General features: G+C 40.4%; 2 protein-coding genes across 7 annotated transcripts in view; one reads left to right on the top strand and one right to left on the bottom strand.

Moving 5' to 3' along the window:
• elf1 (E74-like ETS transcription factor 1) overlaps window positions 1-19888 on the bottom strand; it is a 50202-nt gene extending 30314 nt beyond the window's left edge. For 2 of the 6 annotated variants that reach the window (XM_080416322.1, XM_080416320.1), the window contains exons 1-3: window positions 19672-19888; window positions 16105-16165; window positions 15759-15830 (exon numbers count right to left, since the gene is read on the bottom strand). The gene's annotated coding sequence lies outside the window, so the exon portion shown is untranslated. Of the gene's footprint in view, window positions 1-5242; window positions 5549-15758; window positions 15831-16104; window positions 16166-19671 lie in introns of those variants that run through there. The other 4 variants (XM_080416323.1, XM_080416319.1, XM_080416321.1 and 1 more) reach the window with 3 other exon arrangements.
• Window positions 5462-27425, top strand: ube2a (ubiquitin-conjugating enzyme E2A (RAD6 homolog)). Its single transcript, XM_080416347.1, has 7 exons — window positions 5462-5473; window positions 23170-23336; window positions 24913-24993; window positions 25454-25479; window positions 25776-25865; window positions 25983-26071; window positions 26358-27425. Exons 2-7 carry the CDS (start codon window positions 23293-23295, stop codon window positions 26484-26486), a joined length of 459 nt encoding a protein of 152 aa, XP_080272473.1. The 5' UTR covers window positions 5462-5473; window positions 23170-23292; the 3' UTR covers window positions 26487-27425.

The raw sequence follows: 27425 nt of genomic DNA, 5'->3' as shown, positions 1-27425 counted from the left end.
TGTGAACATGATCAATAGCTACGAAAGCTTCAGTGACGCAGGCGCTCAATGGAACAATTCAAAGGCTGCGATTTTGTGTTTTGCCATGGTGAATAGGGATAGATTATTAATTGATAATTTTTTATAATCTATTCAATCGATTTGTTCGATTACCTGTAGCACACCGGCCCTAAACCCTTATCCAGACACAGGTCACAGTGCGTCAAAAATCCAGTTAAAACTTCTATGACAATATCGGAAGTGGCAACATGAGACATTTGCATGAGAACCAAAGTATTAGCCAGGCAGCTTATTATCAAAGCTAATGTCACTGCTGTGAGCCAATTTGACCCTCGTTTTTTTTCTTTGCTCCACGTTACCTCATGCAGGGTGGAACTGATGGAACTGGAAAGAAAAACAGTGGTGGTGTGAGCATGGCATGAGGCTAATCGGGGGCCAGTGACTCAGGAGGGAGAGCTTGGAATGGGAAGGTTCCCGGTTTGAACCCTGGATCCAGTCCTGACTGTGTGTAGAAGTGTACCTTGAGCAAGACACTGGACCCCTAACTGCTTATTTTGTTGGGGGGAAGAATAGAGACGGCGGGGTTACCCTAGGCCTAGGGTACTCAAGAACATTGCTTTATCAAGACTGGAAAAAAGCACAGTTTACGCATGGTACAGTATGTTTGATCTGATTTTAGTGGCTGCTGCAGCCATCGGTTTTACACCATTCCACTGTTCTGCCACTACTGTACCTTGGACCCTGTCATCACCAGCACCTTGCGACTCAGAGTATAAACCAATAGCCGTTAGCTTCTATTTTATTCCACTAAGCGCCGCACAATATGCTTTCCGAGAAAAAAACGTGATACATTGTGTTACAGCGGGGCACTATTATGTCAAATATGCAATACATGTTGAATATACTACAACTCATGTTTAAATTGCTTAAAAACTGGTATGTGTTTAGAAGAAAAGCTGTTTGCTTGCATTCTCCTCCTGTTCCCAGGCCAGCATTAGCACCCTTGTCGACATGATACGTTGCATAACCACTAACCAGAAGTGTTATCAAAAGGTGTGACCTGATATAACATGTAATAGCTCTCACTCAATCTCTCTCTTATAACATGAACATAGGCACACCATTCCTGCCCGGGGCTTTGATATGCAGTCGCACCTGCCCTTGCCCAGGGGCTTCTGTGACAGGGGAGGGATAATAAGGGTGTGTTTGGGGGGCACAGAGGGGCTGGTAGACTAATAGCAGTGGGGAAGTTGTTTATGTGATAAACTGTTGATTAGTCTTGGCTCAGCTGCTAAGGACACAGTCAATGCAACAATGTCATGAATGCGAGTATGACTCACAACATACTTCATGTCAATTATCCTTCCTTCCTCTTCAAAATAAAATATTAGAATATAAGAAGAACATCTTTACACTCCTAACCAAACAGACCATTTAATATGTATAGGAACGTGGTCTTTCTTTAGCGCTTAGGCCAAAAACAACAGGCCAACGGCAACAACAGACAAATCCATTTCAGTTCATTGGAAAGATGTGATATCGCCAGAGGAGATACGATCGAGAGCATCACTGCTCTTGTGACTGAAATCAAGATGAATCTTATTTCTACATGATTGTGAGCTGAAATGCCTTTGTTTAGCACCGTGGTTCAGATGCTGTCATCCTATCTACTAGCCTGGAAGAAGGGGCTGCTAGTCACAGCATGTTCTTTCTGCAGGACAGTTGCAACACTGAAAGCAGTTTGTGTCATCTGTTGCTTAATGTATTTTTTTTAAACGTTATTTATCATGGGATGGTTTGCTGAGCAATCACAGTCTTTTTTTTTCAGCACCGCCCTGTATTACATGCACACAGCAGTTGCAGCTAAGCATCTTGCACAACCTGCACCTCACCAACATGGATGTTGAGGGAGGGGGGAGCATGTGAACCAACGGCACCCCACCCCAGTCAAACTCAACATCTCCCAACCTTTACACAACTTCTGATGCCAAAAACCTAAGATACAGGTATTGAAATGGATACTGGTATGGGGAAATGGAGAGACAGAATATGGCAACATAACACATCCCCTCAACCCCAAAAACAATATGACAAACGCCAAGCAACACAGGATTTATAGACCCAAACCTTCCCACGTTAAGGGAGGATTTTATTGCGTAATATTTCTCAGATTGACAAATGTTGTTTTCTTACAACTCACTTTAAAGTTGAATCTTAAAGCTTCTGATCTTTAACAATCAGCTTATCTTGAACCAATGATGCAACATCTGTCATTGTCTTATTATCTTGAGTTAATCTCAAAAGTTCTGGAAGGCTATTCAGTTCAGCTTTCACTCCATTGGTTGTCTGCAAACCAGAGGTGTTAGTAGAGTTCAAATCGCCAAGCTCTATGTGACTTGTAGGAATATATTACTCATCATTGAAATATTAGGTGTCCAAAACCCCAACCTTAACTTGCAGCCCAGTGACATAGTAAATAGGGGAGGCACGCGGTCCACCCTAGGATTATTAGACCAAAAGATTCATGTAACCCTGATCTCAGACATTTGTGGAGGGAGATTCCACTCATTGCCAAGATAGAATCATGACAAACCTGCTGCTTACTGCACAAGATATAAACGCTGCAAATGCATTTGGAAAGCCACAATGCCACCATAAGACCAGGACCGCATTATTTACGGGCTGACACACAGAATGTGTTGCATCTCGCTGCCAAACGTAACACTTTACGAATAGTCAGAGTCAAGGAAAATGTTTGATCCAGTGATTAAGCATTCTGAATGTCTGTGGTTATTCTATTCTATGCCAGGCCTGTGCTGATTAACTCCACTGCACCTCCTCCTCCTACTCCTCCAACTCCCTCTTCTTTAGCCATGCCTAATGAGCTAATTACAGACTAAGATGTGTTGACTTTGTATTGAAAGAGGAGCCAGCCTGACACCCTGCCTCCCTTTCTTTGTCAGCCTTTATGTCCTCAGTATGACAGAAACGGGCCCATTGAAACAACCCCTTACAAACATGGTGCCCTGGGAGTGATTTGCCAAGGGTGGTGTGGAGGGTTGGGGGGGCTTTAAATCCACGCCTTTGTTGATTTATTCTAATCCCTGACAAGAGCTTGACCGATGCCAGATTTTTGGGTGATATACAGTACCAATTTTTGTGTTATCCTTTTAGCCTTGATGTCTGACTGTACCACGTGCTGTTTACATTTCTGACTACTAAAGTATTCAATCAATCAATCAATACCGCTTTTGGAGAGTCCTAGACCACCAATTACTGATAAAATAGATTTTAAAAGTGCAAAATCTTGTTATCAATTTGAAAAACCTCGATTTGATTAAAGTTTCAATTAGAGAACATTTAACTTATAATTAAACAAATAACTTTGAGTATATATTTTAAATTTCAATTTGTGAAAAGAACATTTTAACTTAATTAATTATACAATGAACAAGCAAACACGTAAGCCTAAGCCCTATTCAAAAATAGCAGATCAACAAGGTCACATTATGTCACGATGCAACGAGTTGTGAGTTTGTACATCTGCTATTTGTACCTTTTTTTTTTTACCAAACTGATGTATCAGTCAGGCTCTATCCCAGACGGGGTTCTCTAAATGGCATTCTAAGAACATCCCTCCCAAAGTTTGTTTTACCTTGATTGTATCCCTGTGCTCCCAGGGTGTAGATGTCATGGACAAAGCTCAAACCTCTGAAGCTCCAGGGCCTAATTTACAATCCAAATCAAGGTGGGCACACAGTATGGTTAGAAAGTTAGGTCAAATGCAAACTCATACCTGTTGGGACACAACAGAGCTATTCACCACCAACAAGGATTTAACTGGGACATGGGCTGATCACATTAATAGAAAACACATTTCTGATAAGCTTCGTAAATGTTTGAAACCTAAAAGGGGGCCTAATATTGTATCCTCCTGAGGCATGGCCAAATTCATGTTTCTCTAAAAAAAAAGTGATAACAACTTGACTTTCTAGGCACAAGATATCATCATCATCAACTAGCTTAAGCATTAAGGTATATCAAGACAGGTTCAATCACACTGGTAACTGGTAGGCCTGGTTGGCGCTCTTTGCTCTGTCTATAATGCACATTCAATAAAAAACTGGGTGTGATACATGAGCGTTGCTCAAACTGTGCCCATGTTTGTTCAGTGATATGTGCACAATGTTCTTGTGTGGACCACAAGTTTGTCAGTGCAGAGTGAATTTCTGGTGAAACAGGAAGCGTGCTTTTTATCTTTGCTGCACTGAGCAACTTTTAGAAACAGGAACGCAACAACATGGGGCACACTATTTTAACTCTTTAATGGGAGATTTTAACTTTGAGGGAAAGTTAACTATATGGGCATATTGCACATAGAGAAAGCAGAACACAATTGTTTAGTCTTGCGATTGAATTACAATGAAAACCTGCTCGCCCTCTAGATTACTATGTAGATGAACAACATTCTACACTGATGACCGAAGATGTTTTGATGGATCAGGCAATGATTGCCTGATTCCTTGCAAGGAGAGGAGCTAGTAGCTTCTCATCCTTTACTAAAGAATGATGCTGTGAAGACAAAACGTAATTGACATAATTAAGTATTGCTACACCATATGAAATCCACATGTGGGCTTGGTCAGGGGGCTTGCAAAACATTGTTCCCTCCCTTGTTATAACACGCCATATAAGGCAATGACTCCTAAGAGAAAAGCAACACTCAAGACCTATCAAATGTGTTATTTTATTTCACACCACATGCTCAGTGATGTAACGAGCATCAACAGCATGCTATGAACATTTGGTACACTTACACTTAAAACTAGATTACATGCATTCTGACATGTAGTTGATTTAGTTGCAGGTCAAGATCTGAAACCTTGAGGTGATTGCATTAAAGGTGACTGATAATGATAGAGACGAAACGCACGCACTAAAAGTTCAATTTGCATACGTTAAATATTACTTTAACTACATTGTAGCAAACATTTCATAAGATCACACTTAAGTGAATCGTAATAAAACATCCAAACAAAACATGCAGTCAACTGTGGTGATAGAATACCATGACTTGCCTGTCCTCTGACAAAAGTGACTTCTGCTTTATCGGTTTGCATGGCGGAAAACATATACAACTTCATTTAAAGGCAACTCCCAGTAGCACAGTTGGAGCCACTTGTCTCCAGCGGCTTAAACCATCTAAATAGGTCATATATGAAAGGATCTTCTTAGCACTAACCTCAAAGACACAGAACTTGGGCGTCAGGATCCATAATAACAGTAGAAAAGGAGTCAGATCTCAAAAAAGAATAACAATTAAAAAAAAAGAACGAGAAAAAATAGATTACAAAGGCGAATGGGGATATAATCCAAGGTGTGTCTCCAGAGAGAGCAGAGGGGGAGAGATATGTCTAAAGGTGTGGACCACTGGACAACCTCTCAGTCACAGCGATCAAACCAAACTAGCAAGGTAGGAGGGGGCATGAAAAAAAAAGAGAACGCAATGGCTGCTGTTTGAAACAGAAAAAGGAGAAGTGTAGTGAAACAACTTGTCCTCTCCCTATGAGTCACGCAGCACTGCCGCCATTGGTAGAGGAGCCCTAGGGCACAGAGCCTGCACCTGGCCAATCAGCGACCGGCATGGGCCCGGCATGCAAATCCTTTCAGGTGAGTCCTGCTGCTGCCGGGGGATTGGCTGGGGACGGTGCCGGGGGAGGGGAGAGCGGACAGGTCCAACCAGAAGACCACACCCTAAGAGCACAGTGAAAGACGGGTTTCTGCCGCTGCGGGGGAGGAGGGGTGCGGGTGCAAAAACACAGTGGGACAGGTATGCATCCACTTTAGACTTTGACCTTATTTAGCAGTGTGAATGAGATCATTAAAGAGCTGACTTGAGGACAGTGGGGCTCAAGGCTGTTAGAACCCCGGCCAATAAAAAAAAAGAAGCCTTTTATGTTCAACAACAGTGGGCAGGTACAAAGGAGAGTCTGACTATAAAGACGCACAAAGTACTCTCACCTGACCGCACTTCACTGCATGTAGCCCTACAGTACCTACTACAGCACCTACAGCACTCCCACAACTCCTCATTAACTACAAGGCAGGCTGGTAATGCATCATCATCATAGAGGCCAGGGATCACAAACAGCCTCCTATTAGGAGCAATGGTTATGTGCTCCAAGTATGCAATTCAAGCAACCAGGTGTGCACATGCACTAAAACTGTTAATAACGTTCTTATTATTCTTCTCAAATCTGCATTTCAATCTGGGAGTGACTTGGGCTTGTCTGTCTGTCTGTCTGTGTGTGTGTCTCTCTCTCTCTCTCTCTCTCTCTCTCTCTCTTTCAAACTGCCCAACACCACCTTCTCTTCTGTGGCTGTGTATCTCATTGTGTCACCATTGTACCAGATAGCTGTCACATGATAAGCATCTTCACCAGAAATTATACTGCTAACAAAACAGGAAGTGGTGGTCTGCAGTGGATAGTTAGCAATTTACTGTGTGCACACTCGTGCGTGCATGCGTGTGTGTGTGTGTGTGTGTGTGCCCGCGCGTGCGTGCGTGCCTGGCCTTGTTGTGAGGGGAAACCAATGCCAAGCTAGTTCCAGTCATCATGGCCTAGATTGTGCATATCCTAAAACTAAAGCTAGAATCCAGAGCAAGCATGTAAACATAGCAAAACAAACTGATGAATGTACACAACCAACCAGGCATTATCACTACCGTATTCCCTGCTCTCCGTCTAAACCTTTTGAATAAACAGAACCTCTGTGTCAACAGAACACCAATCAATTACAAAAGTGTTGGAGGCTCGTGGAGAGTGGCACAACCTCATCCCATTGGTATTAGGAACGGACTGATGACATCTGAGTCATGCTGTAATTACTGTTTGAAAGTGTGTGTGTGCCCGTGTGGCTAAGAGTGTGTGTGTGAGTGAGAGAGAGAGAGAGAGAGAGAGAGAGAGAGAGAGAGAGAGAGAGAGAGAGAGAGAGAGAGAGAGAGAGAGTGACAGGTTGAGAGTCTCTTCAGAGGAGTAAAGGCCAGTGTCATTAACCCAGTGATGATTTTCCATCGCTATTATACGTCCTCGGAAATACTGATACTAGGAAAGTGTGCTGTCTTGAAGCTGTGGTCACATGGATGAGCTACTTTACCTCTATTGTTACTATAGTAACCATGCTGAATCAACTGGTGACTACTCTGGTGGACAGTTGGCACAGTTCATGTCCTTGGTCTTGAGTTAACCTTTGGCTCTCATGTTTTAGATAAATACAAAATAATTTAAGATGACCAGCATAGAAAACATACACTCAGATGTTGTGGAAATAAGTTTTATGTCCTCCCCCGAAGGAGAGAGATAATTGCAACTTTAACACCCGACCTGGGTCTCCTGTGTCTGGGAGATAAACATCTAACGCTCATGCAAGAAGGAACCCCTGCTTGGCCAGAGGAGATATCGGGCTTAAGGAAACTTACTATTTGTTAATCGATGGGTGCATGTCCTCCTACCTGATACCAGGGTCTACATTTCTCAGTGGTAGAGTAAGACCTCCTCCAACCACTGCAGAAGTGCTATTAATATACTCTACAACACAGATTGGTTAAAAATAGCATTTTATTGATTAAAATAATTTCCAGATTGCAGCTTTAAAGCTTAAAATGGGACAATATTTTAATGTATTATTATTTATTATTTGTATTTACATTGTTCTCTCAAATACTCACCAGATTCTATCCATAAATCCTATCAAAGCACACAGTTCAGATCTCATTCAGCACAGATCAGATTATAGTTATCCGATAGTTTGCTGTTAAGTTGTGTAAACATCTGTCTCTTTATGTGCAGATGATTACGGACCGTTTGAATTATGAAAAATCAAAAAACCAAACACATCAGACACTGGGCTTGTGGTTGCCACTGACAGCACGCCGTGACTCTCTCCAGAAGTCTGATTAGTGAGAAGAACAAAGCAGCACATTTTCTGCTGGCATCCCGGCCAAAGGGCATTGTTCATGTTGTCGCAGTTCAGTGTTGGGTACAGTGTAGTAGTAAAGTATATTACATTACTGTAATATTATTATTTTCCCCAGTAACGAGTAGTGTAACTTATTACAATTGCCAAAACAGTAATTATTACATATTACTTGTCCAAGTAACGCTGCCTGACACTGACTGAGGTAAGAGCTCTCTCTTCTCTCTGCATGGTTTAAGAGCCATCCATCCGTCCAGCTGTGTAGAGGAGCCCAGTGTGAAGCGACATAGTAGGAGGTTGTCACATGCGCAAAAAAAAAAAAACAGATCTACAAGCTATCAACACTTTGCAATGCAATGCGTTGTTAGCTTGTGGATCTGTTCTCTTTGAGCATGCGTTATGTGCAAAATGTAATATGTAATGCAATATAACTTAATAGTCTTGATACAAAGTAATAAGTAATATAATATTATTACTTTTTATTATTTTTTTCAACTATAATGACATGCCAGTTTTAAAGTGGTTATGTCTGTCTGCGGGTTTTAGAAATACAGTATTTATTAAGTAGAAAGAATATTGGAGGTTTAGATAAAGGAGGTTAATTTGTAACATATGGATTACCTCAACAAATGATGAATGTTACCATTAACTAAAGTTATGGTTTTGCATTTTGCTTGTATTTGTACCTTTAACTTTAAGCTCTGTTGAATCCCACTGACTCACCTACCAGTGAGGAGCCCCCACCGTGAGGACGTACAGCCTTCGTCCAACTCATCCCGTCAAACACACCCTGCTGACAGGTGCCACCCCCAGCCCGTATGATTACGTGCAGTGACAATTATCGCCCTCCCCACCCCGGCTTCCCTACCCCGAACACGGGCCAATTGTGTTCGTGTAGAGTGGACTGTAGACACTCGACAAAGCCGAATGCACCATGGTGGACTCGAACCCACAACCTCCGCGGTGGTACTGGGCAGGAATAGTGGTGTAAAGTATCTAAGTACATTTACTCAAGTACTGTACTTAAAGTACAATTTTGACGTACTTTTACTTTACTGGAGTATGTCCAATTTTCAATACTTCTACTTCTACTCCACTACATCTCAGAGGAAAATATTGTACTTTTACTCCACTACTAGTTACTTTGCAGATATAAATGATTGCATTATAAAACATACATTAACCACTTCAGCCCTATTTTATACATAGGCTATTTGAAAATAGCAGATCTGACGCGTTGTGAGCTTGTAGATCGGCTATTTTCAAACATTTTAGTACTTTTACTTTTGGTACTTTAAGTACATTTTGATAACAATACTTTTGTATTTTTACTCAAATATTTTTTTTATTCTGGACTTTCACTTGTAACAGAGTGCTTTTACATTGCAGTATTGATACTTTTCCACCACTGGGCAGGAACTTCACCACGGCTTTTGTATTCTAACAATGTTGAATCAATAAACAGCCTTTTTTTATGTTTCTATTAGACATACTGTGTAATTATTAGGCTATATGGGGGCTTATGATACAAGACAATGAATGGAAAGTACACCCTAAATCGTTTACAAATGTTGTTTCCTGGACCTGGATAGCGATACAGAAGCATTTCTGTAGTTGTGCTACGATGACAATGACTGGAAAGGTTTGTTAGAACTAATACACACAATAATTACGTGGGACAGTCCATTCATATATTTTCCTGGAAAATCCCTCACGGCACTCACTCCTTATCAAATAACAAAGCGTGCCAATGTATTTTGCTTGATTACATCACAAACTACAGCTTTTGGTATGTTCTTAGGAAAGAAGCCCTCCTCAGAATGGCACGTGAGTTTTGACACAACACATTGTCTAGTGTGGATCGAAGCTTTAAGCCTGGTTACACTTATTCTTTCATACAAATTTGAAATTACTGCAATCAAGCACTCATTCTCAATATAAATCTGGATTTAATCCATAATGTTCACACAACAATTCCAATCCAGTCTCAGGGGAAAAGCAATAAAGAATACAGGACTTTTTAAGTGTGGTTGCTTCAAGACATGTCACTGGGGTAAAATGAAACCCAGACCACAGTGAAAACAAAAGGCTCGTCTCAAATAGCGCACGTCTTATCCCCAGAATGGTGTATTGGCTACAGCGAAACAGCCCTGACGTTTGTGAGCAGAGTGGAACCATGTGACCCCAGCTGACTAAACTGGCGGGACACACCTTTCCTCTGCAGCCTAAAAATAAAAGGCTGCCAGTGCTTGTGTTCTACTGCTACAAAGCCAGAGACAAGCCAAAGCACGGAAAACCACAAACAAAAACATTTTTCTAGTCTGCCCCCCATAAACCACTTTCAACCTGGTGTTTCCTATTTTGGGCATGTTATTATAGGCGAATAAAATACGGTCAAAAAGTTTTCTAAAGCTTTCAAAAATCTCAAAACTTTCAGAAAAAGCTAAAAATAGGCCATCTACTGTATGATCTCAATACTCCTCAAGATACGTTGTGAGCTTGTAGATCGGCTATTTTCAGCGTACAATTTAGTATATAGGGCTTTAGGGCTTAAAGCCCTCTCTCCTCCCTCTCCCTCTCCATCCCCTCCTCCATTCCCTCTCCATCTCCTACATGCACCCTCTCTTCTCCTCTCCATCTCCATCTGTGTGTTCATGTCCGATCAATGCACCGTCGATGCATGTTACTATCATTGTACATCCATGTCCTTTCAATGCAAGTCACTATACCTCAACTTTCGGGGTCCTCTTTTTGTGCTTTCTCGTTTCACAGTCAGGCTCCCATGGATTGTGACTGCGGGGCGGGCCCCCCGGCTGCCTATCAAAGGTTTCCATGGAATCAGTGGTGTGTCCAGGGGATGACCTGGAGTGGCACGGGCCACCCCTGGAACCTGACTGACCACCCCATCACACATTTTTTGGATTCGAAAATACACTCTGCGAGCGCACACTGACTACTGTGAGAAAATTGAAAAGCCTGGTTTTCCGCGGGTCTCATTGAAGAATGCACCCAAATATTACATTTGTCTGATGCCACTCTATTGTGTTGCCATTGGTATGTTTATTCATCTTTCAAATTAAATGTTAGACACAGGAATGTAAGACACTGTACTGTTAGTAATTAAAGTAGATATATATGGGCACATGTGCATCTGTGTGTGCGGCGTGCACATGCTCATACTTTAATTCCACCCCTCCATAAGTCAGTGCCCCACTTGAGCCACCCCAGTCAATGCATGGAATATGACTGCAGACTGTTATTATAGCTGCTATTATTGTCATTGTTGTCATTGTAGTAGTTACTATTGTTGTTGTTGCTGTTATTATTGTTGTTGCCGTTCATCTTTGTGTCTCTCTCCCCCCTCCCTCTCTCTCTGTGTCTCTCGCTGTCTCTCTCCCTCTCCCCCCAAACAATGTCGAGGCAGATGGCCGCCTACCCTCAAGCCTGGTTCTGCTCAAGGTTTCTTCCCATTAAAGAGGAGTTTTCCCTTGCCACTGTCGCCAAACGCTTGCTGAGGGAGGAAATGTTGGGACTCTGCTCTATTATGTAAAGCGTCTTGAGACAACTTGTCTGATATATGGCACTATAACAAAATTCTTTGAAAATGTAAATTGTGTAGGTGGTTAAAAGGCAGAGTGCAGCAACATTTAGTATTCAGAAGCCGGCGTGCTTCAGGTCTTTGTGATATTGATCCGATCAAAAGGAGAGACACCACGGTGCATGATGTTATTGTAACACTCATCAATCCTAAATTAAACCAGGGTACTTATTCTAAAAACATCATAATCAGTGTTCACTGGATGTCACAGAGAAAACAAGATGAAGTGTCCTCAAGTCAACCAATGCGTGTGTTCCAGTGAGTCAATAGTATGGGTACAGATCACACTTGCATAAATAAAGCATAACAAGAGTCATCAAATCACAAGATCTACTCATAGCCGAGTGTTATCTCGGCCAGAATAATAATATAGGTCAAAGTTTAACTTTGTCTATAACCATGTAGTCTGGACTGGAAGGTTTGTGTAAGGCACTTTGTCTACCCCGATTCAATGTGAATCATCTGAAACTTTATCTAGGCATGTGCTACAAATGTATACCAGAAAAGCTACTAAAAGGATTCCATTTAAAAAAAGAGAATTCAGATCATTCAGTTTTGATTCAATCTAAGGCGCCTAACAAAAGACGAGAAAGAGAAATCTAAACCTTGAGGACTTGAGATATGGTAGCCTTTGGAGGACAGAGAGCTATTTATATAGTTTGGAGGTCAGCTGATGGCTGCTCACAGTTGCTGGGAACACAGGGAAGCCCTCATAACAGGCCGTCAGAGGACAGCTAGCAGCATAGATGTGTACCTCATGGGAAGCAAGGATTGAGGCACAGGAAAGGGCAGCTAATACTTTTAATTAGCCCCTCTGAGATGGACAAAGAGTTAAGAGAAAACACTCAAAAACGTCCCTGTGATGCATGCGTAGTAATGAAAGTGTTAGGCTAGCAGTCAAGTACACGTGCTTACATTAAAAAAACGTACTCTTGCTGCGATGATCATGAAATAACCCCTTTCTGATTGTCTTGATAACTACGCTTCCATTACTGCCAGGCCAGACGGTGAGTCTTGAGAGCTTTAGTCAACCAGAGGCACTGTGAAAACACGGACTTCTACAGAGTCAGACAATGACCTCCCTGACCTAACATGACTCATAGCCCTGACTGAGCATGACGACAGTGATGCAGAGCCAGCAAAGTGGTGTGGAGGTGTACAACTGTGCAGACGCTGCAATCTATTCACAACGGCTTCACCTAAGCCCCCCCACCCCCTACCCATAAAGTGATTCACTGACCACAGGATGAAGGCAACCAATGTGCCATTCAGGTCAAACTGAGACATAACTGAGGCGTATATGTGGCCCAAACTTAGTGCACATGGTGAAACAAAAGGAAATCACGATTACTTAAATCACTTCCATAGCATTAAATGTGTCTCGACTCTCGAGTATGTGGGCCAGTACTGGGTGATACCGTACAATTTAACCAAACATGCAGAATACTGTAAAACTGCATTTTATGATGGCATAAACCAAATAGTTTTTGATAAGATAAGCTGGGAGCATTCACATTGAGGTCTAGGTCTTGGAAGAAATGCTGGCATATTAGACAGATAGCAGAGACAGTCACATTCAGCCTGTGTTGCTGTGCAGCTATTCAATGTTTAGATTTACATCTAGCTATAATATAACAACAGATGGAAGGATAAGAGCAAGTCTGGTGCAGAGCAATTTTGCAGCTACCAGACCTAGTTTTCTCAAGCCCATTGTCAAACTGCCACAAGGCCTTGAAAGCATATTGTCAACATAATACCCATTGGCTGTACGCACAGTAGTTTAATAATTCAAAAATCAAGCCCGAGGGGGGAGGGACAGCTTGTCACTCAAGCATCGACCCCAGGAAAAAAAGCACTACAGCAGCTACAGTGACTGTTATTAAGACATTAACAAAGTTGACATATTTAGTTGAGATTACAGATATTTGCATGTAAAATTAACATTAAAAGTGGCACAATCACTTCCCGCACAGCTTATTGTAGCCTATATGGAACCAACATTAGGTCAAAACCCTCCACTAAACATTAACTACCACACCAAAGTACAAACAGGAGCACTTGTTTATTTTTGTAAGTTGCTGTGCTGTTAATATGCTTTTTGAAAAGAGCATTACCATCCCAAGTCAACCGTAAAAATAATGAATCATCAAATATAAAGAGTCATTTGTTTTTCGAATGCTAAAATGCCAAAGAGGTGGACAACATTGTTTTTTATTCATCCCATCATTAGCTGTAAATCAACTCAGCTATTGAAACTGGGTTACTTTGTACAGTGTGACTAATTTCTCAGCAATAGCGTCTGCTACCACAATGACATCACTAGAAGCAAAAACAACTTTTCAGTACAGGTTGTTAGAGATACCGTTGGGTTTGTGTCTTATGATCACTTCTGAAGAACACAAAGTAAGCCATCATCACTGGACAGCTTACATAATAAACATTACTCTGACAAGTGACAGTAACTCTGGTTTACACCATCACACTACAACACAATGCAGATTGAAGAGACAAACTAAGGCTAGATGGCATGTTCCAGTCACATGCTCCACATTGTAATAGGCAGCATGTAGGCGGGGTGAGGTTACAGGTGGAATTTCCCTTGTCTCTCCTTTCTTTCTGACGTCACATCCAATGCAGTACAAGGTCTAGTACTGCTGCCTAGTGATAGAAGATATCTGAGGACACGAAACTCAGGGCCAGGGATGGTGAAATGGCTGCGAGAAATTAAGGAACTTTACACAATGGCAGTTCCTCCCACAGTCTTTCAAAAGAGACAGACGATCATGGAGAGGTCGGTTTCTCAAAATGGGAAGTACAGCAGTTTTGTTTCTTTTCTGTCTTTACATGTCTATTCCTTCATTTAAGCAAGTCATGTGGCATTTCAGCCAGCCATATGATTGTTTATCAACACATACAGTATGAACATTGCCATCTTGTGGTTATTTGTAAGGTGCCAAATTACACTAATGTACACATAAACAAGAATTGAACCTGATGTCTAGAGGTGGTGGCCTTATGAGCAGCTCTTGTTAGTCCACTGAAGTAATGCACACACCTATTGTTTCATAGCTGGCTAATGGATGATGACATTTAGACATTTCACATTATGGGTTTGGCAATTTGCCAAACCAAAAGGCCACAGTTTTAAACACATACTCCACTTTATATCCATGATGAATCAACTTCAAATCCTTTCTGAAACCTGAAGAACTCCACATTGCAGACCAGAGATGATAGCTTGTTTCTAAAAACTACCTGACATGAACAGTGCAGTCCCTCACCTGTCTCTTGCAAGGCCACCGTGAGCGCTAGTGGTCCATTGTGAGGCTCTAGGGGTGCTTCCTAACCGGCGTAAAAGCTCAGTCCTTCTTCTCTTTATGCAGTCAAATCAATATCCAGAAGCCCATTAAGGCAGACGGGCAGAGCCTAGACGACGTAAGAAGAGCCTCAGCTCTGAGGTCTGGACATTGATAGGAGCCCTCGACAATAAATGGATCACAACGCAGTACAGCTCTCCATTGTCTCTGGCCGTCACACTCCTCAGCTGCTCGGGCTGCTGACGGTGACATCACTGTCACACGATAACGACCAGGAATTTCATTAGCCTCTACCACAGAGGCTTCTGTTCCCAGTGAGCCCAAGAACACAACCAATTGACTGCAACCATATGCTGAACCATTTTCAGTCCACTCCATAAAAAGTTGCTTTCGTGGCTCAAGCATGAGCATAGGCTTGGTTTAAATATTGGTGGGGACTGGGGACTGATTTATTTTTACGTGGTCCTAAATACTAGCAATGTTGCTACATGCAGGAACATTGTACAGTATGTGGTGACCGTGTGCCGGCATGCATGCACACATGTGCACATACACAACTAAGAAAATTATGATATTGCTCGCTACAACCTACTACATAGCCATTTCTCTGCAGTCAACAAGTATATGTATAAAACAAACTCAATTAAACAATACGTTATCTTCAAAACAGCATCCTCCTCCTCTGTCCTCGCTTCTAAGTAAAGGACCCAAAGACATGTCTATGTCTCTCACTGATTGATACAATGTCCATATACATTATAGTACCAACATGTATACATAAACGGACTGATCCGGCTACACAGCAAAACCATAATTAAACTATGATAGAGCAAAAGTGCACTGTCAATTCCAATGATTAGACTCACCTGTGGGCCTGTTGCATCATTTCCTGTCTCTGTCCTGCTGGTGGTAGCTGGAGGCATTGCTTCTCCATGCACCTTTTATCAATATGATACATCAAAAACATATATAAGCTCTGCTCCCTTCGTTTGGCGAGCTAAAATGACATAGCCCCCTATCTCAAACAATAACATAGCTTATTACAAAAAGTAACAATGCCACTGTCCTTCTGGAATTCATTTTGATCTCCATTCATTTAAACTTTTAAATAATACATTGATGATTGAGAGACAATGTATAGGCTAACTTAATTGTTAATTGAAATAACGTAGCCTACTATTTGAATGTGCATGTCCAGAATTACAACCTCACCTGTGGGCTTGTTGCACCACCTGTCTCTGTCCTGCCGGTAGAGCGTTTGCACTTCTTTCTGCTAATAAAAAGATACACAATGTTTTATAGACAGAGGGGCAATATAATCCAAACTTCTTTCTTTGTGAAGGATGTGTCATGTTGTATGAGACTCAGTAGACTTACTTATCTACAGTCAATGGTTCATTGCAGTGTAAGCTAACCTAATTACACAATTTTCACAATTATTCATTTCAATTTGAGGCATTTTAGGCATTAGGTTTCTCACTAGCTAGCTACAGTAAAAGTTAAATGGTTGACAATATCCTACATGGCCTACACACTCACACACAAAAACAATGTTGATAAACGGTAGGCTAAACTAGCTAACAGTAGCTAACATTACATCACTGTTGCTTGTCATTTGGGCAAAGACAGTGACACTACAGAGGTGAGAAAGACCATTCCACAATGTTGTTGATTGGCTAATATTGCTAATAGAATCCTCTAAAAGCCATCCTCTATTACAGGTGGTGACTTCATTCACTTGAATTACACATCTGTAAGCAAGTGTGAGGCAGTTGAAAAAAAACTTTAACTTTTTCTTAGCTGTTTATAGTTGGGGAGGGGGGTCTATGACCATTGATCTGAATTGTATTAATTTCATTGCTTTTATTATTATTACATTTTTTTAAACCTTTTTTTTCTTGCAATTTAGCACTTTGAGATTTGTGTCAAATATAAAGTGCGTTCATTTATTATTATTATTATTATTATTATTATTAGTTTGACACCACATGTTCTACTTCTTATACATAATGTAGACAAGATAGGATATGAATAGGAATAGATAGAGAAAACATGATGATCGAGCAAGATCTAGTAAGCAGGATGACAGTTGTACTTCAACAGTGACATCCTGGGTCTGCAGTATCTTGGTAAATGAGAGCACATGGTGTCAGAAACACATACCCCTTTATGCTTACACAACTTAGTGATTAACCGCCTAAGCCCTATTATATTTTGTTGTATAACAAATGGCAAAAAAAGACAAAAATATCCAATCTACAAGCTTACAACATGTCTAATCGCTACCCTTTGTAACCTTTTAAATTGCTTGTTTGAAATTGAGCTTGAAATTCCATTGAGCATGACATTTTTTTAAAGGTTTCGCATGCAATGAGTGACATGCCCTGATTAGGGATGCCAGGTCGAAAATGCTTAATTTAACCAGGTAGGCTAGATTATAAGGCTCTTGCATAGTACAGCAGTCAATCTGTCAGATGTTCCCTCAGACAAGAGCTTTTGTGAATTATTGTGTAGCTATAGCTAACTATATTGATTGATTTAAATTAATGCTAGGGAAAATCCAATTGCTCCTTTACATTGGCAAGTCACACACGTCCTTGTTTACAGCCAATGCTACCAGCCAGGCAACCACAACAACACACCAACTCTATATTAAGACTTAAGCTTGATGGAAGGAGAGGAAAGACGTGTATTCAATCAGAAACATGAGGGGATGTTTATAGAGTACGAGTCCATTCTTGCAACATACCAGAGTATATTTAGAAGCTCTTATTGTGGATAATTGGTTTCAGTCAACTGAAATTTTCAATTATCTGCGATGGGATGGGATGGGGTGGCTGGCTGTAAGGGAGTTATAAAGGGTTGGTTGGGTAATGGTACAGCTGGTCCTGTCTCTACCATGGACAAGGCCCCTGACTCTTCCTATCTCGTTCCCCCATTCCTCCATTTCCCTGAAGAATAGTGACTGCAGTTGACCAATGAGGTTCTGTTTGTATGTCCCATGATACAAGCATCTTAACACAAAAATGTAAACATCTGGGAAACATTTAGACAAGCCCTGGGGGTGGGGTGGGTTGATGAACTATTTTGAGGAAAGACTATTTTGTTTGTACAGTAGCCATGTATATGCCAACCAAAAAAATAGGTTTGATTCCTTATTCCTGTGATGTAACAGTTTCAGTCTGCATTTGTGAACATGAACAAGCTCCCAAAGCAAGAAACACAAAGCCAAACCTCTAATCTGTGTTTTCTCTCAGTGTCACCCAAGGACTCACAGTCACAGAATACTTTTTTTGAGCCGTCACTTCCAAATCCAAATACCGGTGAAGATTATTCCTACTCCTAGCAGTGGAGTGGACCCTAGTTTGAAATATGACCAACATTTAACCATATCATATCCCCAGAAAGAGTTCAGCTGTTAAGACAAAGTTAATTAACCACCACACTGGATGTTCATGACAATATATACATTATATAGACAGGGTTCTGCAATTCATTAATCACAAAGAATATCAATAAATCTATAGGCTAGGAATCTAAAAGACCTTCAAAACTAGACAGTCCCATTCATTGTAAAAGAAAGACACACACACACTGAGCAATCATAGAACACGCACGCACACGCGCATGCGGGCGCGTGCACACACACACACACACACACACACACACACACACACACACACACACACACACACACACACACACACACACACACACACACACACACACACTGGAGTAAAGTAACTCAGTATATTTACTCAAGTACTGTACTTGGTATTTTTTACTTTACTGGAGTATTTCCAGTTTTCAGTACTTTTACTTCTATTCCATTACATTTCAGAGGCAAATATTATACTTTTACTCCACTACAATTATTTGAAAACTTTAGTAACTTTACTTTGTAGATTTTGATTATTATTACATAACAGGCATTGTGAGCTTGTAGATCTGCTATTTTCAAAAGATTTTTATACATAAAAAAAAAACTTGTGAAATAGGTCATTCTGCATAATGTCTACTTTCTACTTTTGGTACTTTACGTGCATTTTTATACCAATACTTTTGTACTTTTACTCAAGTAAATGTTGAATTCTGGACTTTTACTTGTAACAGAGTATTTCTACATTGCCGTATTAATACTTTTTACTTAAGTAAGACAATTGAGTACTTTCCCACCACTGACGCACACGCACACACACGCACGCGCGCGCGCGCGCACACACACACACACACACACACGCACACACACACACACACACACACACCCTCGCATGTCAGCAGACAGAACCAGTGCGTCTCACATCAGAGGTTCTGCTTTGTCAAGTCAACTCTGTGGCACAGCAGCAATATGGTTTCAAATAGGCACAAAAATACATAGACGAATCTTAGAATCCAATTCAAACTCGTCAACCAGTAGCCTAATTACCAGACCGCTTTAAAAAGCTTGTGGGCAAGAAATTATATTTAACCATTAAACCCCATTTGGGTAACCAGAGTCCCACAGAGGGAGCTCAATAAATACTAGTGTCTTTTCTGTTGTCTGATATTGTGGGGAAAGCTTTCGCTGAAAATAGCAGATCGACAAGCTCACAACCATGCATTGTCGATCTGCTATTTTCTACGAAAGCTTTCCCCACAATACGGATGCTGAGGATTTAAGTGGTTAACCTGAACACCCCTGAACCGCACGATGTTGATTGCCAATTATATGAAAGCAAAGGTAAACTCCATTCCGCGTACACACACATGGCTAAATAAAAAAAACCTCTGTGGACTTACCTTAATGACCACCAGCAATATAATTATAACTTGCTTTAATAATTGCAAACTGCCGTCCTGACAACAAAACCCGTCGGCATTGTAGCAGCTGATATATTAATTTAATCCTCCGATCCTTCTTTATTTATTGTGCGAGTCAAGACGTGTACATCTTGGTGAGAACACTAGTGTCCGGGCTGCTGCTGTCCTCCACTTTTCATGTTTGTTGTCTGACAGAAAGGTTGCACTTTCTTTCAGCGTTGCCATGTCTGCTTATTATAAGCGACCTTGGCCTTGTTTTTCTGTAAAGTTGCTTGTAAATATTGGTGGGTTGAGGTTTTTGGGGCTTGTTGTTGCTTAAAGTGTAGTAGTTGCTTATTTGGCCTTAAATGTTTCCAAATGTCGTTTAAACCAGTGGTTCTCAAACATTTTCATGTCAAGGACCCCCCCCCACGCCCCCCATCTAAACATATTTAGATATGTTTAGACATAATTTAGAAACATACCAGATTCGTTTAAACAAAATACTCAAAATGTTTTTACTTTTTCCCCCTAGACTTTTCTTTTGAAAGTAGCAGATCTACAAGCTTGTGAGCGTGTAAGTCAGCTATTTTCGAATAGACAATGTATTATGTCAGTTTAAAGTGCTCGTGTGGCCTATTCTATTATAGTCGCTTCTTTTGGGCTTGTTTGCATAGACCCTGGTTGCTTGTTTCTCTCGCAAACTCTGGCAACACTGCTTTCTTTTCCCCAAGCAGCAGTGAGAGAGCTGAACGGTGAAGGGACTCCCTCTCTCTTGGGCGTTTCGCCCAGGTGGGCGTGGTTATATGCCTAAACCTAACGCAAAAACTATGCCTCAAAATCACGCCCACCTGGTTGAAACACCAAAGAAAGAGGCTCTCCTGATCGGAGCTGATGCATGGGGAATTCCTAGTCAGTCACATTTTCCCTGACAAATGATTGGCCAGCCCAAGAGTTTCACTGGAACTAGGAGGCGAGACCAGAGAAAAGTCAGGACAAGTAGTATCCTGGTAGTATCTGACTTAACATGACTTCAAGGTAATCTGTTGACAGTTAAAAAACACTCATCAAGCCCTATCTCGTAGGCTACTTCTTCGTCGTACGATGGTGTTCCACAGCGAAAATAGCCCGATCTAAAAGCTCCCTCCTAATGCATCGCAAAAAGTGATGCGCTTGTATATCTACTATTCTCGAGATGCATATTAGGCTATTATATTTTTATTTATTAAATTTGCCCAAAATAGGGCCACCAGAAATTACATTTAAGATAGACCTGTTGTTCACACTTTCATCGAAGTAACCTCATCGTCACCGGGCTTTTCCCATAGACTGTAGGCTTTCCCACATATTTATCCAAGTGGGATTCCCGGCAGGGGAGCCGTGGTATGCTCGGCGAAAGCAAAAGTGTGCGGCCGTCTCTGCTCTCTGCCCGCCGGGCGGGCTCTACATTCTCTGGATTGGGATCGAACCGCCGAGAGCCGTGGGCATGTCATAGTAGTAGTATAGCCCTGAAACATGATGTGAACCATGGCTAAGTAGTAGTACATTTGGTGGTTGCAGTTGTAGGGTTGTTATAATTAATTAGCTAAATTACACATTTAATATTTTGTATTAAATACATGTTTTATCACTGCCAATAGTGCTTTCTTGGGTTTGATCCTGTTAGCATCCTTTTGTATTGAACTTTACTTTCTGTGCTTTTTTGCAAACTGTTAATAAAGTATTCAATCAATCAATATCAATCAAAATCCAGTACCATGACATGTTGATAATATCTGACATTACAGAATGATTAGTTCATCCCTGATTTGAGTACATGGCATAAAACGTGTGTTCCCATACCGGGAGTCGAACCCGGGCCGCCTGGGTGAAAACCAGGAATCCTAACCGCTAGACCATATGGGAATGAACCCAAAGTGCGACTTAATGCTATATAATATTCAAGTCATAATAATGATATTATCCTTGTACATAATTAGATACAATTAGATGTCCCCAAAACATCCAATATATGCAATGAGTATAACATAATAACTATGCAAAACATTGTATTCAGCAGTCACATTTGTTTATGACGTACGATTATAAATGCCATACCACCATCTAGTGGTTATGTGGTATGGTTGCACAAGTTACAGAATAAACACTCTTCCTGTGCCCCACAATAATACGGCTTCTCCCTATGCTTCTCACTGAATAACCAGTGGTGTAAAAAGTACTCAAATGTTTTACTTAAGTAAAGGTAGCAATACTGTAATGTAGAAGTATTCTGTTACGTAAGTAAAAGTCCGGAATTCAAAATTTACTTGAGTAAAAGTACAAAAGTATTGGTATGGTATCAAAATGTACTTAATGTAAGTAAAAGTACTCATTATGCAGAATGTCCCATTTCACAAGTTTTCAAATGCATAAAAATATTTTGAAAATATCAGATCTACAAGGTCACAATAAGTGTGAGCTTGTAGATCGGCTGTTTTCAAATGCCTGAAGTGGGTATATGTAAGTAAGTACTAGCTACTAGTAAGTAGTAACTCAAGTTTTCAACTAATTGTAGGGGAATAAAAGTACAATATTTGCCTCTGAGATGTAGTGGAGTAGAAGTAAAAGTACTGAAATTTGGAAATAGTCCAGTAAAGTAAAAGTACCTCAAAATTGTATAAGTGCAGTACTTGAGTAAATGTACTTAGTTACTTTACACCACTGTGAATTACAGCCAAGTCATTAAAATGATACAGGGAAAAGGGGGAGAAGAAGGCCATTTTAATCATTTATAACAGGGGGCCCCGGTCAATATGGGGGCTTATGTTACTTATGACGCAATGTTTTACTGGAATGATACACGTTTTAAAAACAGGGGTGTACAGTGTACGTACATTTTATTCTGAAATATAGCAGTCAAAAAGTAAAATAAAAACATAATAATATGTTTCTATGTTTTCCTATGCTGTATTGTTATGTTAGTAAATGTGCACATATACTACTAATGTCTAAATGTGAGGGCTGGTCGGTGTTGAAATCGCCGCTCCCCCACGCTACCTGTAGTGGTATCGTCCTATCACGAGTGTTGCCATGTCCGCTTATTATAAGCGACTTTGGGCTTCTTTTTCAGAATTGGTAGTTGTGTGGGTTGCGTTTGTCTTTTTTCTTAGCTTTTTTCTAAAGTGTACTTGCTTATTTAGACTTGCTTCCAAAAAAAATGTTTTATTATTTAAACCAATGGTTCTCAAATATTTTCATGAAAATGTTTTGTGCCCATAGGGAGCATTTGTTAGAATGTTTCCCAAAACAAATCAATATATTCCACATTTTATTGCAAGATTTTATTGAAAACAGTACAAGCTCACAACGCGTCGTTCAAAAGTGCTCATCATGTGGCCTTGGTCGCTTCTTTTGGGCTTGTTTACCTAGTCTTGGTTGCTTATTTCTCATACTAAACCTGGCAACGCTGCCTATCACTTGAGACCAGTGGAGGCAGCAGCCAAATATATGACAAACTAGCAACCATTAGCCAGGTTAGCTGGGTTAGCACTCCATTTGACAAAATAACAACAAAACACATTTTCTCAAACGCCACACCCACAGGTTTACGCTGAAACCTTCTGACCTCTAACGTGAATTAGAATGTCGACCCCGGCCAGAAGACGTTTAATGAGAGATTTTAAACGGTAAGCACATAAAAAAAAACAAGGGAGAGAGAGCTAAGCTAACGCTAGCGACCATTATGCTAGCTCGCTATGGTTTAAATGACGGCGTACTCCGTCGTACGGCGGCGTCGCGCACCGAACACAGCCGATCTACAAGGTCACCAGGCGTCGCGTCCGTTACGCGCTGTGAGCTTGTAGATCGGCTATTTTTCACGCACGACACCGACGTACGACGAAGTATGAGTGTATATATATTTATGCTTTTAGCCGACAGTGTCTATTATACGTAAAGTATGGACAACAAGCACAGAATAACATCGATTCTAACTTTGTCGGGTTTTTTTTTTTGTATCAAATATTATTCATAAAATGTAGTTGTACAATATGTTATCTAACGTTAGCCAGGACTGGAGGGCAATGACGTTAACTTAATCATAATATGCATTCATAGCACACCCTTTCATGTCATTTGTGATTAATTTAGCTTGTCAAAAAGAACAGATCGACAAGCTGTAATGTTTAGCTTGTCGATCTGTTCTATTTGACAAGCCACATCGTGGTACTACGGCGTATAAACTAAAAATGAGACACTGTTTCTCTCGCTGATCTGCTCTGTCCCATCATGAACGTGATGTACTTAGAACATCTTACATTTCTAGTTATAGGTGGCTCTATTGCAGTGGTTCTCAACCTGTGGGTGGGGGGACCCCCTTCAAACCCGGCGGTACCCACACTCCCCAGATGACAGTGAAGTGACATTTTAAGGACTTTTAAGACCTGAAAGAAAAGATAAAAGACCATTACTGCATCAAACTATACTATAAAAACTGGTCATACATTTCAAATGACATTAAAAAAAACATTTTTTGAAAATAGCTGATCTACAAGCTCGTTGTGAACTTGAAGATCTGCTATTTATACCATATTTATCTGTGGAACCAAGTCAAGCTAAATTTAATGCCGCAACTCCTACATTCCACAGTGGGGGGTCCCTAGTTCAAATATGATTATTTTGGGGGGTCATGGCCTGAAAAGGTTGAGAAACCACTGCTCCATGAACATGATGGAGGACATTAGACAGTGAGATGTTGGGTACACCTTCTCTTAACTGCACCAACTCTACACAGACTTGAAAGGGGTAACTTACATCATAATTAATCATCAAAACCATTGTTGTTCATATGTATCTTAGCCTTTGATTTAATGTTACTATATATATTCAAAATGTCCTGTTTTGAGCCGATATTAGATGTTGACATGTTATTGCATGTGGTGGGAAAAGGTCTCATATGGAAGGTAACGTGCATGTGTGAACCCCTTTATGTGTAAGTGTCAGGTCAGGTGTACATTTTATTAAAAGTTCTGCATACTTGGAACCCTAGTTTGTGATCTTGGTTAGTTGGGTTACAAGAGTTGACCAAAGTTCCTATGTGGACAGATTAACCCCCACCTCTAGAACTACACAACATGAGTTTTGTTGTAGTGTAATAGTGATGGAATTTTTTTTTTGCCTCCTTTGAGCCTAATAATTACACCTGGTAAAACAGTAAATGAATTACCTCTTTTCATCTAAATTCTATTTACTGTATTTTGTCAGGCTGCAAGAAGATCCTCCAGCTGGAGTAAGTGGTGCTCCATCAGAAAATAATATCATGGTATGGAATGCTGTCATTTTTGGGTAAGTGGCAATTAATGATTTAATAGGTAGACAAATAATATGTATGCACCATTATTTAAAAAAAAGCTTTCACACACCTAGATTAAAAGTCTCTTGACGGGTGCGTAGGCAAGGCATAATGAACAATGAGAGAAAATATTTAAAAATTACCTGCACACTGCCCAACCAGCAGAGTACAAGAGCAAACTTTATTACGAACGTTACGGTCACTAAAGAAAGACTTTCCGCAGGTTGCTTTTGTGGCAGTGTGCGGGTAATATTTAATAATTTTTCTTCATTGTTCATTATACACCATTATTAGACAAACATGATTAAAGCTATAGTTGATGTTTTTTATTATATAGTTGATGTCTGTTACAGAGCAATTTAAGTATGAGCTTTTCATTTGGGATATGAAAACTCATTTTAAGAATTAAGCCTTTCAAATGTATTCACTCAAGTCTTGTCTCTTCTCTTCTAGACCGGAGGGAACACCTTTTGAAGATGGTTAGTCTTCTTTATGTTCCAAATCCCATCACCCTTAGACTCAGGGGCCCGGCCTCAAAGGGACCTGGCACTCAGCGTTCCGTTTTTCTCACTTGTACTGTAACATATAGTACATGCATACATATATTATATATATATATATACTGTATATATAATACACACACAAGCACACATTTGTGTGTGTGTGTGTGTGTGTGTGTGTGTGTGAGAGAGAGAAAAAGACAAATTGTGCAATTGAGCATGCTATTGTTCTGCTATTATTTTTTATACTTAATATTGTTTTCTTTTCCCTGCAGGAACTTTTAAACTCACCATTGAATTTACAGAAGAATATCCAAATAAACCTCCGACAGTGCGTTTTGTCTCCAAAATGTTTCATCCAAATGGTAAGTAGTTGCTTGCTGGGGGCATTCTATTATTAATAGAATAAGGGACATTTCAAATGCAGTTGATTTCATCTGAAGACTTCACTTGTTTTTTTTACCCTCTTCCTCCCTCTGCAGTTTACGCAGATGGCAGTATATGCTTAGACATTCTTCAGAATCGTTGGAGTCCAACATATGATGTCTCCTCTATCTTAACTTCAATACAGGTATATTGTCATTGACAAGATTAACAGCAGACATTCAGTATATATGTAGATTGATAACTATAGTTTGGACAAATGGCGAATTAGTGGGTGTATGGTGTAGTAGTGAATAGATGGGCGGATTGTTTTGAATGACGGCATGATATTGTATTGTCTTTGTTATAGTATTACTGACTGATCACCCGTCTCACCTGCTATATCATGCAAACCCTCAGATTCATGTAAGTTATGAACATCGTAATAAAATTATTCCACCCTCACTCCTGTTCTTTCTGTGTTGTATAACCAGTCTTTACTGGATGAGCCAAATCCCAACAGCCCAGCCAACAGCCAGGCAGCCCAGCTGTACCAGGAGAACAAGCGGGAATATGAGAAGAGGGTTTCTGCTATTGTCGAACAGAGTTGGCGTGACTGTTGACCCATGTCCATGTGATCGTTCAAATTATGAACAATGCCCAATCCCAAATCAAAAGGAACCACAGATCAAGAAAAAAAAAAAAAAAACTCACAAGAAACATGATATGACACATCCTTTAAATTCATTAGTATATTTGTCTGTCCCCTAGCTGTTGCTAAGTTTGTATGCTCTTGTTGTGGCGCAATAGCATATGTTTGTTCAAGTAAATGTACCTTGTTATATCTGGGTTACTTGCTACATGCCCCAGCACCTCCCTCCACTTTTAACAAAAGGTTAGCCTGACATTTGTCACTTTTGTATCTGTTTATTTTAAGTGTTTGGATGATTATGGTAATTAACAATTAGACGTGGTTGCTGTGTGGTTTGCCGTGTGGATCCAGACTGCAGATTTACAGTCTAGTAGTCAAGGGTGTTTTTCTATGGGTTGATTGGTTACCCCCCTACCCCCCATTAAATGCCTTTGAGAGGGTATGGTCAATAAGAGAATTTACGTGGCATGGACATGCGTCCCTCTAAACATGCTGTCAATCATTGCCTTTTTGGGTATATCAGATTAGAATACTGATCATTGTATCTAGTCTGCATTTACGAGACATGCCTTGGACTCTAAAATGTTTTAGAATGTGGATGTCTCTTTGACATTCACCCAGAATTCATACATGTCCATGTTTGATAGAAAGACATCATGTGCCTTTTCCAGGCAATGGCATATGCATTTTGCTTCATGCAGAAACTTATTTTCATGGATTCTGTAAACCTTGTAATGCTACTTTCAAATGTACATATCAGCTATGACAGAAGCTGATTATACGGTTTGAACATGTCTGCTAAAATGTAGTGTCCCATTTTCCAAGGCACTGTTTTCAACACAAACTTTGCACTGGTAACCCATGTAACAAAATGTACATTTTCTTATTGTAAATAAAATAAATATACATA

The sequence above is a fragment of the Gymnoscopelus braueri genome (genome assembly GCF_963280865.1).
Source record: "Gymnoscopelus braueri genome assembly, chromosome: 20".
Taxonomy (NCBI): Eukaryota; Metazoa; Chordata; class Actinopteri; order Myctophiformes; family Myctophidae; genus Gymnoscopelus; species Gymnoscopelus braueri.
The sequence above is the reverse complement of the archived record's forward strand: the minus strand, read 5'-3'. Positions and strand labels throughout refer to the sequence as shown.

Excerpts from the sequence above, each read along its gene's own strand:
- ube2a (XM_080416347.1), top strand. The coding sequence starts at position 23,293 with ATGTCGACCCCGGCCAGAAGACGTTTAATGAGAGATTTTAAACG. Across the intron at positions 24,994-25,453 it reads TGGAATGCTGTCATTTTTGG|ACCGGAGGGAACACCTTTTG; the intron begins GTAAGTGGCAAT and ends CTTCTCTTCTAG. Across the intron at positions 25,480-25,775 it reads GGGAACACCTTTTGAAGATG|GAACTTTTAAACTCACCATT; the intron begins GTTAGTCTTCTT and ends TTTTCCCTGCAG.